At 40.3% G+C, this 11,898-nt stretch overlaps 1 protein-coding gene and 1 pseudogene across 1 annotated transcript; one reads left to right on the forward strand and one right to left on the reverse strand.

The window, feature by feature from the left end:
- Positions 1-613: 613 nt before the first annotated feature.
- On the reverse strand, positions 614-968 carry LOC149988023 (epoxide hydrolase 3 pseudogene; annotated as a pseudogene).
- A 2,951-nt stretch (positions 969-3,919) lies between these two features.
- On the forward strand, positions 3,920-11,656 carry LOC112290020 (protein ENHANCED DISEASE RESISTANCE 2). Its single transcript, XM_024535892.3, has 22 exons — positions 3,920-5,197; positions 5,541-5,615; positions 5,772-5,825; positions 5,974-6,039; positions 6,187-6,245; positions 6,392-6,468; positions 6,598-6,717; positions 7,043-7,077; positions 7,197-7,297; positions 7,604-7,699; positions 7,895-7,959; positions 8,247-8,318; positions 8,491-8,661; positions 8,767-9,035; positions 9,311-9,380; positions 9,550-9,725; positions 9,870-9,971; positions 10,119-10,166; positions 10,370-10,513; positions 10,737-10,832; positions 11,008-11,109; positions 11,253-11,656. Exons 1-22 carry the CDS (start codon positions 4,775-4,777, stop codon positions 11,358-11,360), a joined length of 2,529 nt encoding a protein of 842 aa, XP_024391660.1. The 5' UTR covers positions 3,920-4,774; the 3' UTR covers positions 11,361-11,656.
- The last annotated feature ends 242 nt before the right edge of the window (positions 11,657-11,898 follow it).

The following is an 11,898-nucleotide window of genomic DNA, read 5'->3' on the forward strand; positions in this document are numbered from 1 at the left end:
CAAGAAAACCACATATTTGATTGCACATTGCATGTGCAAAAGCAAACACATTTTCTCCTACATACTATAAATCATTGTAACATCAGAAATATCAATATAGTAAAATTTCAAAATCATAATACACTTTAGTTCGTTCTGTGTATCCATTTATTTTTTAAATAAGTAATTAATTATTTGATAAGTTTTTCAAAATAGGAAATATGTAATAACATTATAGAAGAATCTTTGACTGAGAAGCTTTAAGAACATGCCAAGTTTATCTATTATATAAGGCAGCTCATCGGGAGACAACTACAAGGGATAAACAAGAAGTGATAAGAACCAGGTATCTCACGCGAGTTTGTTGTCTGTTCTATATCAACGGCCAACGCACACATCACCGAACACTGTGTGGATGCAGCCCCGAACACCTTCAACCTGCTCTTGAACCACAAGAATGGCGTTACAGTTGGATAATCATTGTTACAAGATTCTGTTGTTCACAAGTATTCTTCAACCACTAATCGAGATGGTGTAACCAAGTGTGCAGTGAGGCTCGATCGACACACCTTGGGTCCCTGGATCCTTTGTCTTTAGCATCACCTGGAGCACCGTGAGAGATTCTTTTGGCTACTCACTTCAAATTCTTCAAGCTTAATTCCCACGCTATGAGGGCACCCCAGTCAGTCATGGCCAACGACGAACACGCGCTGTTCCTTCAGATCGTCCAGGAGGCCAATCAAGTCGCTCACGACATGCTATGTAGTGTAGAGCCCCATGTCTGACGGGTCCTTAGACTCGCCATTCCCTCGCAAATCCGGTGCCACGACATGATATCCAGCCTCTACCAACGGAGGGATCTGATAGCGCCAACTATACCGAATATCAGAAAATCCATGTAGGAGTAGCACCGTCGGCCCCGTGCCCTGCTCGACGAAGTGCAGATCAATACCATTTGTCTTCATCGTTTGGTGCGTCAGCTTCGGCATCCACGCCGGTGTCTCCCTGGCTTCTCCTTCACAACTCTTCAGCTGGATCAATGAGAGCAACGCCGTGCGGCAACTTTGCACCCCTCCTTATGTGCAAATATGTGGCGTCAAATCATTTGTGTGCAAATGCATCGGCTTGTATACATTTCCAGCGCCTTCGAAGCAGACCATGCCGAGGACGCTGACCATGCGAGTGCCTAGAGTCATTGGCGCACCCAAATGCTAAAATCTTTTTGTAGAGAACTAGATGTGCAAAGAAAAATAGTTTTTATAGATTTCCTTGATACCAATTAACGACTATTTTTTAGGAGTGGTCAATTTTTGACTTAGCAACAGCAAATTAAACTTTTACACTTTTTTGTAACCAAGCTGATGGATTTCACTAGTGAATATATATATATATATATATATATATATATATACACATATATACACACTCATATATACATACAAATTAACACTAAGGACATAATGATACATGTCTTACAAGAATGCTAAATGATTGTTGATAGCCTCAAACAATACCCAAAACAAATCACAATATCACACAAATTTTTACTAAAATCCAAGCTACCTAACCTTATCTACAAATCCTATTCTTTTTGACACATTTTTTCCTCTTATTCTTTGCTTATATCTTTTGATTGGTTATATCAAATAATTAAAAAAAAAACAAACAAACAAACAAACAAACAAACAAACAAATGGAACACCTTGTCACTTATAAGCATTTATTTATTTTCTTTTAGATTAGTTTTTTTTTTTTTTTTTTTTTTTTTTTCATTTTTCCTTGTCAATTGTTGTATTATCAAACTATAGGTCTTAAGTTAACAAAAATACAAATTACACTTGGATTGTAAGAAATCTAGCATTTAACATTGGAATTTTTTCCAGGTTTTTTGTTCCCTTGTGCCAAAAAAGAATCATTCATTATCTCTGTAACTATTGCCACTCCATAAGTTTGCTAGGTTGAGCAATGCATCAAGTGATACATTATACCATAAGATTCAAAAAAGAAAACAAGTGCAAATGCAGTAACTCTAGAACATTGTATTGTTATTAATATAAACATGACTGTACTAAATTCTAGGTACTAAATTCTAGGCCTACACTTGCTTGTCCTCCCTCTTTGTTGTGAACAAACACAACACAAAAAACAAATTGTGTTTTCAAGACTCTCATTGTGTAACATGCAATACTTGAACAATTACTTGTATAAACATATATAATAGCATTGGAGTTCCTTATTTTTTTTTGGAAATAATTTGTTAGAGCAATAGGACCTTAAATGCTTCTCAAGAAGTTAAAATTAATTGTTCTTTAAATAACATCATAGCAATGAAATTGAATTAAATAACCACTTCAAAGTGGAAACACACGACATGATTAAAACCTATGGGGTTTGACTCTTGATTTTAGATTTGGATGTTGAATCTAATTCTCCCTTTCTTATGTATTGATAAACTTAAGAGAGAAAAAAATTGGTCAATAATTTTGGAATTCTTTTTGAACAAAAACATAAATAGTTGACTTCTTAGATGGATATGTTCAAGGAAATACAAATACACAAATATACATACACATTTTATGATTCATTGAAAAAAAAATTATATCATTTATGGTAGCTAATGTAATTAAAACCAAGATTAAATTAATTCTAAATCTGTCGATTACTTTCAAAAAAGATAAATTTCAGACATTTGTAAGGGAAGATTCGCAAAATTGCCACTTAAATTTCTGTCTACAGCATTTATTTATTTCAACTTGTGTGATGATTTAGTGCTCCTTACATCACTATTTGTAACAACATGATATAATATATAAATAAATTAAAATTGATGTTATATGTAGTACTAAAATAATAATTTAAAATTCAAAATTGATAAATATTTTTAAATCATGAAAACAAAAAACTTGATACAAGAAAGACTTTTCAGCTGCACAGAGTTGATGTTTCTTTTTAATATTTTGAATTCAGAGTGAATCCATGAAATGTTTCTGAAAGCCTGACAAGATTCAATAATTTTCTCCCTGTATATAAATATTTACATACATTTGGTACAGTACATATGACTAATATTTTAATTTCACAAAATAAATTATCACTAAAAATATAAAAAATGCTTGGGTTTCATTATGTAGTTGATAAATAGTCAGACATCACATTCATTTATAAGTATTGCCAATTGACTTCCCATAAATGAACGCACTTATTTTCAGTTGATTGCTTCACAACAAGAAATATTCTTCCCTATAAATACAAGAATTCTATTTGTATTAAAGATGCTCGAAGGGGGTCTTTATTCTTAAAGGAAAAACCTGCAGGGAACAACTTTTTAAAACCTTTCATTGGGTAATATCTAGAGACTTCTCAATTGACAAGGGTATTATTTCTTTTGCAATAATCAAAATATTGAAGTCACTCACATTTATGAGTTCCAATAAAGTCATCTACATAATAGCGCTATTTAAAGCAAAGCACAATACTTTTATCAATCTCTTCACTTTCCAAGCATCGTTAATCCCTGCATTATTTCCCAGTTCTTTCAGGTGTGAAAAGGGTCCTGAATACCAACAAAAAAACACACACATAAAAAAAAAGTATAAAAAAGTTGTAAAGCTAAAGCTTTACCAAACAACATAAGTCTCGATGAATGAAACCATAACACATCCACAGTTTCATCTACAATACGTAGGCGTTCGTCCACAAATATCATCCAAATATGAAAAAATCCGAAGAGATCGCGAACCACGAACTCACGGGGAAGCACAACGAAGCAGTAGGTACCGCCATCAAAAGCCGGATAGGAATCCAGGTGGTACCACCCGGGCAAATTGGAACGTTAGGAAGTTACTACCAGGTCACTACTATTCGCGGGAATAGTAAATGACTAAATTCGGCGCTTCATATGGCTTCACCCGCCGCGACTGTGTTCCCAATGCCGGGGAATGGCAGCCAGGCAAGGCAGCCTTAGAAATAAAGAAGCCATGGAAGTAATTGTAGTAGTAGCTGTGCTGCAGCAGCAATGCTGCGTTGGCGAGGATTGATTACTCCGTGCGATCGATCGCTGCTATAGCCGATTCCTCCTCCCCTTGCAATGTCGTTGTTGTTGCTGCTGCTTTGTCCACTTTGATTAGCGCGTTTAGCGTTCTATTCCGTAGCGCCTCACGGTGTCGTTACGCCCTCGTTCTTTCGCCATGTACCTCGGCGGATCTTGGTTTGAGCGCATCCAGAGGCTATTTTCGCTTTGTTTTCGGGAATGGTAGCGTGTGCAGCGAGCGTTCTGGCCTTCGCGTTGAGGTTGACGCTTGTTAAGGAGATCGGAGTAGTCGGTTGTGGCGTTTGTTAGGAGTTTTATCGTGTTCGGATTGAAGGGAAGCGTGTATTGCTGCATCAGAGTTGAAGGTGTGAGACGCGGTTTGTGTGAGTCCGAGGTGTTTGGTTACTCTGATAGCTTGTCTGCTCACAGTTTTTTGGAATCGGATTCCGTACGCGAGGTTAATCGATGTCGTTCATGCCTTTCGCCATTCCCGGAGTTAGCGCAGTTTTTGACGGCATATCAACCCGTGTGGAGGATTTTGCGGGAATTTGAACCATGGAGGCCTGCCGGATGTGTTGTGCGGACTCTGCATGAGTTGAGAGAATATATTTCATGCGGAGAATTTACCGGAATTCGTAGTGAGGATCCAGGGATTCTACATATGAGAATCTTCGCACACAAGTATTCTCACTTCGTGAGAGTGAAGACAAGGGCGGTGGTGCAGATATCTACTAGGAGCAGGTGTGTTTGCTTCAAGGCATTGTGATGGTTAAGTTGGCGTCGTACGAACCACTTGAGGGGGTGTCTTGCCCACCCTCTCCGTCCTCGCCCCGATTGAGGAGGAAAGGATGTGGACCTTGTGGCGGAATTCCAGGTGCACGATGGCTGAGCAAATCCTTGAAGGAGAAACGCAACGGTGCAATTATACGCAAAGCAGACGGGTACAGGCGGAGCAAGAAGCGGGGTCGAGACGTCGAGGGAGAGGTCGAGGCAGAGATTGAGTTGAATCGAGATGCACTCATGGATTCGGACGGGGAGAGTGACAGGGGAGTTCCAGCATACGCTGGATGGGTCTATCATGTCGGAACAAATTCGTTAGGTTACCAGTTCTGCACCGAGCGGTTTCTGGTCATCAAGGGACATTACGTGACCATGTTCAAGCGCAACCCTGTCGAGTACCCACGCGCTGTATGTCCTCGCTTCCCATCTGCTACCCTTTTTCCCTGTTTAAAAGCTGAACGTGACCAATATCATTTTCTGCATTCAGTTTCCAAATAAGGGACCTTATTTAGGGTCACTGATAGCACAACCGGGACTCGGTATTTGATGTTCTACGGTACCACCCTGCTTCTTTGATGGACAGGTCTGTGAATTGGATAATAAGCTTTCAGTTGGACTTGCTTCGTAATTGAAACTAATTGTAGGAATCTGAGCTGCTTCAACCCATACTGGGATGTAGAATCATAACAATGTAGACGTTTTTCATCGAGACGTGTATCAGTGAGTATTTCTTCGTGTTTCTGCTCTCCAGGTTCCTATCAGAAGTGGTATTGTTGGAACTCATTTGATGGTGGAGGAAGTGGGACGTCAAATTTACCAAGGAAGGGTATGCTTTAAACATTGAGCTTATGTGTTTTGTTGTGTTTCGTAACGGCCCCGAATATCCCTATGTGAGCTGTGATGTGAGTGAATATAATATGTTGAAGCCTCCGAGCTTTTAGTCATTATTCTCTGTCTGATAGCCCGTTGATTAATTTTGCAGGCTCTGTATGTTATGCGGATTTTCAATCGCCTGGACCACAGCAGGCAAGGAGAGGTAAATAGCTGTTACTGACTTCGCGGTATCAGACAAGTTTTGACATTTCTTTTGAGCAATTGCCCAGTATGTCTGAAGTCGCTCAGGTTGGTTTAAAAGAATTACGGACGATTGGTCATTTAATCACACGCCTGTTTCTGTTGAGCAGTTTGCATGTAACACTGCCGAGGAAGTTGTCAAATGGGTGTCTGCTTTCAAGCATGCCAAAGAAGAGGTAAACTACCTCTCTTTACACTTGATAGGCTTCGTCATGTTCCTCCTCTCTGCTACTCCTATTGGTCGAAGCTTTTAATAACTTGTTCGTTCAGCATGTGAAAATCAATTTCTTACATGGGTGAGAATATTCGTTTTCTTTATGCAGGCTAGTTTCTCTAGTGAGCGGATTGGCACCGGCCGCAGAATCATCAACGGCGACGATGAGTAAGTTTTAGCGTCAAACTTTGGGTTTGGATTTCGACAAATTCTGGCTGCGACTTCATCATAACTAGTTGCTTGACTGTTCAGACAGGAATTGTAAACGTGAATAACTTCCATAGTACCCCTAATAATTATTGTCTTTTTGATAGATTTGATATAAATAGGCCTCGAACACATGCAAGGTCCGTCACAAGAGGCATTGGCAAGCTTATCACAATTGGCAAAGGTAATGTCGCACAAAGTTTCATCTTTCTTTTGCGTGATGATTTGAGAGCTGAATTATTGCTTAGTCTCGTTTCTTCATCGATTGAAATTCTGTCTTCTAAATATCATCTGCACTTTTCTCTGAGTATAGGGCCATTGAGGCGGCCATCGATAGTTTCGCCGCAGGAACTTGATTCAGAAGGATATTACAACCATCGGGAGGGAGATACGTTTGAACATGCTGATTGGAGATGCTTCTGCACTGTCAATGGTGATAATCTTTGATCCCAATCGATTCACGTGTCACAATCATTAGTATTGGACAGCGTTATTTATTTGACTCTGACTTTGCTCGAGTTAGCATCAAGAGTAACCATGCCAATGTTTTGTCAATGAATTGATGGTGTTGAATTCTGACTACTATTGTGAAATTCTTAATAATCTGAGTCGCTAAGCAGGTCTAAATTCTACTAACAGCATCTTCTGCTACCTTATGTGCATGTGCACATTTTTTGTGAAATTTTTGAGAAGTGCAATTGAGTATGCTTAAGAAGCAGCCTTCTTACTGATTTATTTGGGATGTCTCGGTTAAACAGGACTTCGAATCTTTGAAGACATTACAGCCTCCAAGGTAATCTGAGCTTCCCTCTTAGTGTGCTGGTGTATTTTATTCACGTTTCTTCTTGGAGTCGACTGCTAATCATTTAAGTGCTTATCAAATTTTACCATACCTGTCTTTCATGTATTCAGGCTGAGAAAGGTACAATAATGAAGGCGGTTGGTGTGATAGAAGCCACTCCTGAAGCAATTTTCGAGCAGATTATGAGCTTGGACAGTGTCCTTCGATACCAGTAAGTTTTTTAGTAGCTTTCTGTTTATCACTGCAGTTACTCGAATGGAAAATGAAATTTACGTAATTAATTTAATCGTTAAGCATTGTGGATGTATTGCTTGTAATAACACTTCGAGCAGGGCTGATAACAGTATCATACTTAAGAGACATAGTCGCAAAATACCTGTATGAAGGACTAGTTCAATGGCTCAACTTGAAAGAGGTCAGCTTAGAGGGATTGCAGTTAAATCTCTTGGTAAATAGCAAAGGGTGCTGCAATTAGTTCTGAAATCTCAGGAACATCTTCATGGCTTGTACTCCACAGATGGGATACTCTGACCGGCAACGTGGAACTCGTGGAGCAAATTGATGGGCATTCAGACATCGTTTATGGCTCATTAGACCCCAAGTATTTCAAGAGGCATGATTCTGAACCTCATTGCCGTGGTTTTCAAATGAAATCATTTTTTTTCATCAATGCAGTGTTTTATTCCGTACAACGGCGTTTATGTCAAGGCTGGTTGACTTGCGGTAACGTCTCGTCTGGATTTACTAGTGTATCTTGTTTACATGGTCGGAATACCAGGTGATCTAAATACCAGGTTGAATGGTGCAGGTTTCATGGTAGGCGAGACTTTCTTTTCTCAAGGTACTGGCGGCGCGACCAGGATGGATCCTACTGTGAGTACTTTCCGTGGACATATAAATATGATGAATAAGTTTTTGCCCTAAAACTTTGTGGCAGTGTCAAGTTGGTTCATAAACTGTAGTTCACATAAGTATTCGTGGGTTAGCACTTTCATGAGTTCACTGTGCGACTGTTCACATTAAGATGCACGGTTTTGGCTATGTTCTTACATCGAAATCACAGAGAGAGCTGCTAGTTTCTGTAACTTATTTGCCAGGAACAAAAAAGGGTTTTCTCCTGAGAACTTCGGTTCCAATTGTAACAATTGGGTTGGTTGCAGCTATTACACAGGTTTCAACCACTCACAAAAGTCGGCCAGCCAAACCTGGTTTCCAGCGGATTGACCTGAGTCGTAAGCCTTAACTTCGTCAACACTCTGTGTGAATCATGTTCAAGCGATGTATGTTTATTGCAGTTGGCATCTCGCACTATCTTGACTTGTGACACTGTATCAGTTTAGAAATGTGCGGAGCCTCTCTTACATACCATGTGTTATATTGATCAAACACTGTTGGGACATGCAGCGGGTATCTGGGAGATAACTCCCTTGCCACCTAGGCCTGGTTCTGGGTCTCCTCGGTCGCTGGTCACACAAGTAGTGGAAGTGAAGTCCACTGGATGGGGCCGATGGAAGCGATGTCACTACTCCAAATTTCAAAAGACTATTCCCTTCATTCTGCTTTGCCGAATAGCAGGTCAGCTTCTCACTATTTTTGGCCTTGCTGGATGATTTTTTCACCAATTGTGTGTTACTTTTAAGTTATTTGGTTATTTGAGTTTCGTTGGGCCTGTGAACTTAGGCTTGAGAGAACTGTTTGGTGCAAATCCCGAGCTCGTCATTGAGGAAGTCCAAGCCAAAAAGAGGCTGATGAAAGAGGTAAACATGGTGCTCAACGTATCTGATCCTGCGCTAGAGGTAGCCTCTCCAATTTTGATGAAGTCTCCAAGAGAATCGGCCATACGTGAGTCTAAAGAAGAGTTTTATGATGCAATTATGGCTGATGATCCTGATGACGAAGAAGATGAAGACGAAGGCGATGAAGAAAACGGGCTAGTCAGCAAACATCCGGTATGTCCGTTGCTTGTGTTTATTTCTTTCAGTCATGACAGCACTTCTTTTCCCTAGATAAAGTTGCATTATCCCTGATAGCCACTGAGTTTTGTTTTCTTGAGTAATCCAGATTGTGGAAGGGAATTCAACTGCTTCACCTCAACCGCAGTTTTTCTTACACTTTCGTCTGCTGCATGACCTGGAGCCACTCGCTCCCGTTAGTAGCTGGCTTGTCACTGGTCTTTTAGCCACAAATCTCCAACCTAATGAACTTTGTTTATATTCATATACAGACAGCGGGCCAAAAATTTAAAGGACTTTCTTGGGGCGTTGTACTCGGTTTGTCTGCTAAGAAGTTACCATGTAAGTCTTCCTTCCTGAAGTTTCTTGTGGGTTTTTGTTAGAGCCCGAAAGAGAAAAATGATTCTATTTAATTTTTGGGGGTTCATTCATTGTGCTCGTCTGCCATTTTTACTTCTTTTCCGACTTGTTCCCTGGTTCTAGAAGTCTCATATTAAGTCACGTTTTGCAGCAACTAGATGTAGCCAAGAACTTGATTGGAATGCGTCATCCTTGGAGCTGGATCCTAATATGTTCTATTCATCATTGAAGAGAACTGTAAATGATCAAGAATGTAGTGGATGGTCTGATCCTGGGGGAAAGGGATTCATGGTTCGTGGTGTAACATACAATGACGACAATCTAAAGGTTCGCATTGCTGTCTTTTTTCTAATCTTCACTTGAAACTTTTACGCCATAGTCTATTCGCTACGACGTTTGCGGATGTATTCTGATCAGACAGCTAGTCTCTAAATTGCAGCCTGTACTGAAATTCGCGGATTTTTTTATCAGATATCTGGTGGAGAACCTCTTCTGAATCTGCTTGCTGTGGATTGGCTGAAGTCCGATCACAGGATCGACCACATTGCTTTGCAATCTAGCTGCTGTGTGCAGGTAAGCTTAAGAGTGAATTTCCTTGGCATGTGAATCCTTTATCGAGGCATTTTAACGCTGGACTCCAGCCTTCTTCATACTGCGCGTGACACCTATGTGAAAAGAAGTTACCTCATCTGGGCTGCGTTTTCTTTTCTTGTGTACCAGTCTGTAGCGGGAAGGAAAGCGCCATTTATCCTTGTAATCAATCTACAGGTAATTTTGACTCACTCTCTGAGGGAGACCAAGTATCAGTTGCACGACTGAATTTGTGGAATGCCTAAAAAATCATGCTAATTTGCTTCCTTAGAGCCTGTCCCTTCAAATTTTGCAGGTCTTTATACTTAATCAGAAGCAACCAGCTCTTGCCATGCTTGTGTCGCTATTGAAGATTCTAACCAATGTGTTTGTATTGACAGGTTCCTGCGAAGCCCAATTATAGCCTGGTTATGTACTTCGTTGCTGACAGACCAATTCAACCAGGATCACTCCTTGATCAGTTTGCTAATGGGGATGATGCTTTTCGGAATTCTCGATTCAAACTCATCCCCAGTATTGTAGAGGTATGGCCAGCTTTGCCAAAACTATTATCATTATAATACAACATCATGGCTACAGATTTCTTTCATGTCATCTTTTTATTGTCCTTGCCTTACCATGCCCATGCTGTATCCTGCCACGGAATTTGTTCACAATGCTGCTTGTCCTGCCTCTTCTGGTTTCATACACCGTTAAGTTCTATAATGCGTGCAGTGTCAAGGTCCTAACGTTCCGTTTCTTCTCCAGGGTTACTGGATGGTGAAACGTGCTGTTGGTACAAAAGCTTGTCTGCTGGGTAAAGCTGTTACTTGCAATTACTTGCGTAAAGACAATTTCCTTGAGGTACTTCAATCCACTACATTTTCTGTATGGAAGCTAAATGCTCTACCAAGCTTTTATTAGGGTCTCCTTTTTAGTGTTTTTCCAAACGCAATGAAAAATATTACTCTGGTATCGAGTCTCACCTGCTTCTGATTTTTACAGAACTGGTTTCTCTAACCTATTGAATTGTCTCCAGATTGACGTGGATATTGGGTCGTCATCAGTGGCACGGAGTGTGGTAGGATTAGCTCTGGGTTATGTGACAAGCCTCGTTGTGGACCTTGCAATCCTCATTGAGGTGTGCATTCTCATTCCAGTCTTTCTCAACTCTTTACTCTTAATTAAACATTTGTAGGGGCTCATCGATTTTTCCTTGTATGTAAGACCTGACCAACATCTTGTTTCGTACTAATCTCGATTTTCTTACCGTGTTTGTTACAGGCCAAAAGCGCACACGAGCTTCCAGAGTATTTGCTAGGTACAATGAGGATAAATCGAATCAAGGCCGAGTCTGCAGCACAATTTGTAGGAGACACCCCAGCCTGTTGATCGTTGGCCCAATTTTCCAGCATCGGCCAAATGGCAGTTGCAATGAATTCGTCGCATTATTCTTTAAACTTTCTGTACCATAGTTAATATCTTTTAGCAAGGAAACTATTTTTGGTTTATTCTGTTTTCGATTTACATTCTTTGATTCACGAGTTTCTTCCATGAGACTTCTGGATCCATCACTGGGTTCCTGAGAAGAACTTGATGTTAAGAGTATTTCCTTCATATATACATGCTAAAATTCGTTAGGTCAGCTTTGCAGTCTGGCCGCGTCCTGTTGGTATCCTTTCTCGTCACCACTGGTGAAGCACTCTCCATTTTCGTATGTCTTCCTTCTTGAATGCGCCATCCGGCTTTGTCGCCATTGCAGCCAATTTCCCCTGTCCAACCCCCTCATGTCGGTGGGCCAAGTCATGTCATTGCGTGTAATGTACCTCCCTTTTTAAAATTCATGTTATTTTGCACGTGACTACATTAATTGTGCAATTGTAAAATAGGAAGAACGTATTCATCCAATACTCCCACTTGTTCACGTCGA

Source organism: Physcomitrium patens, chromosome 12, assembly GCF_059467195.1.
Source record: "Physcomitrium patens ecotype Gransden chromosome 12, ASM5946719v1, whole genome shotgun sequence".
Classification (NCBI taxonomy): domain Eukaryota; kingdom Viridiplantae; phylum Streptophyta; class Bryopsida; order Funariales; family Funariaceae; genus Physcomitrium; species Physcomitrium patens.

What these genes read in the sequence shown, in the direction of transcription:
- LOC112290020 (XM_024535892.3), top strand. Translation starts at nt 4,775, where the DNA reads ATGGTTAAGTTGGCGTCGTACGAACCACTTGAGGGGGTGTCTTGCCCA. An exon ending in TCTGCTTTGCCGAATAGCAG is followed by an intron (nt 8,662 to 8,766) that starts GTCAGCTTCTCA and finishes CTGTGAACTTAG; the next exon opens with GCTTGAGAGAACTGTTTGGT. An exon ending in AATCTAGCTGCTGTGTGCAG is followed by an intron (nt 9,972 to 10,118) that starts GTAAGCTTAAGA and finishes CTTGTGTACCAG; the next exon opens with TCTGTAGCGGGAAGGAAAGC.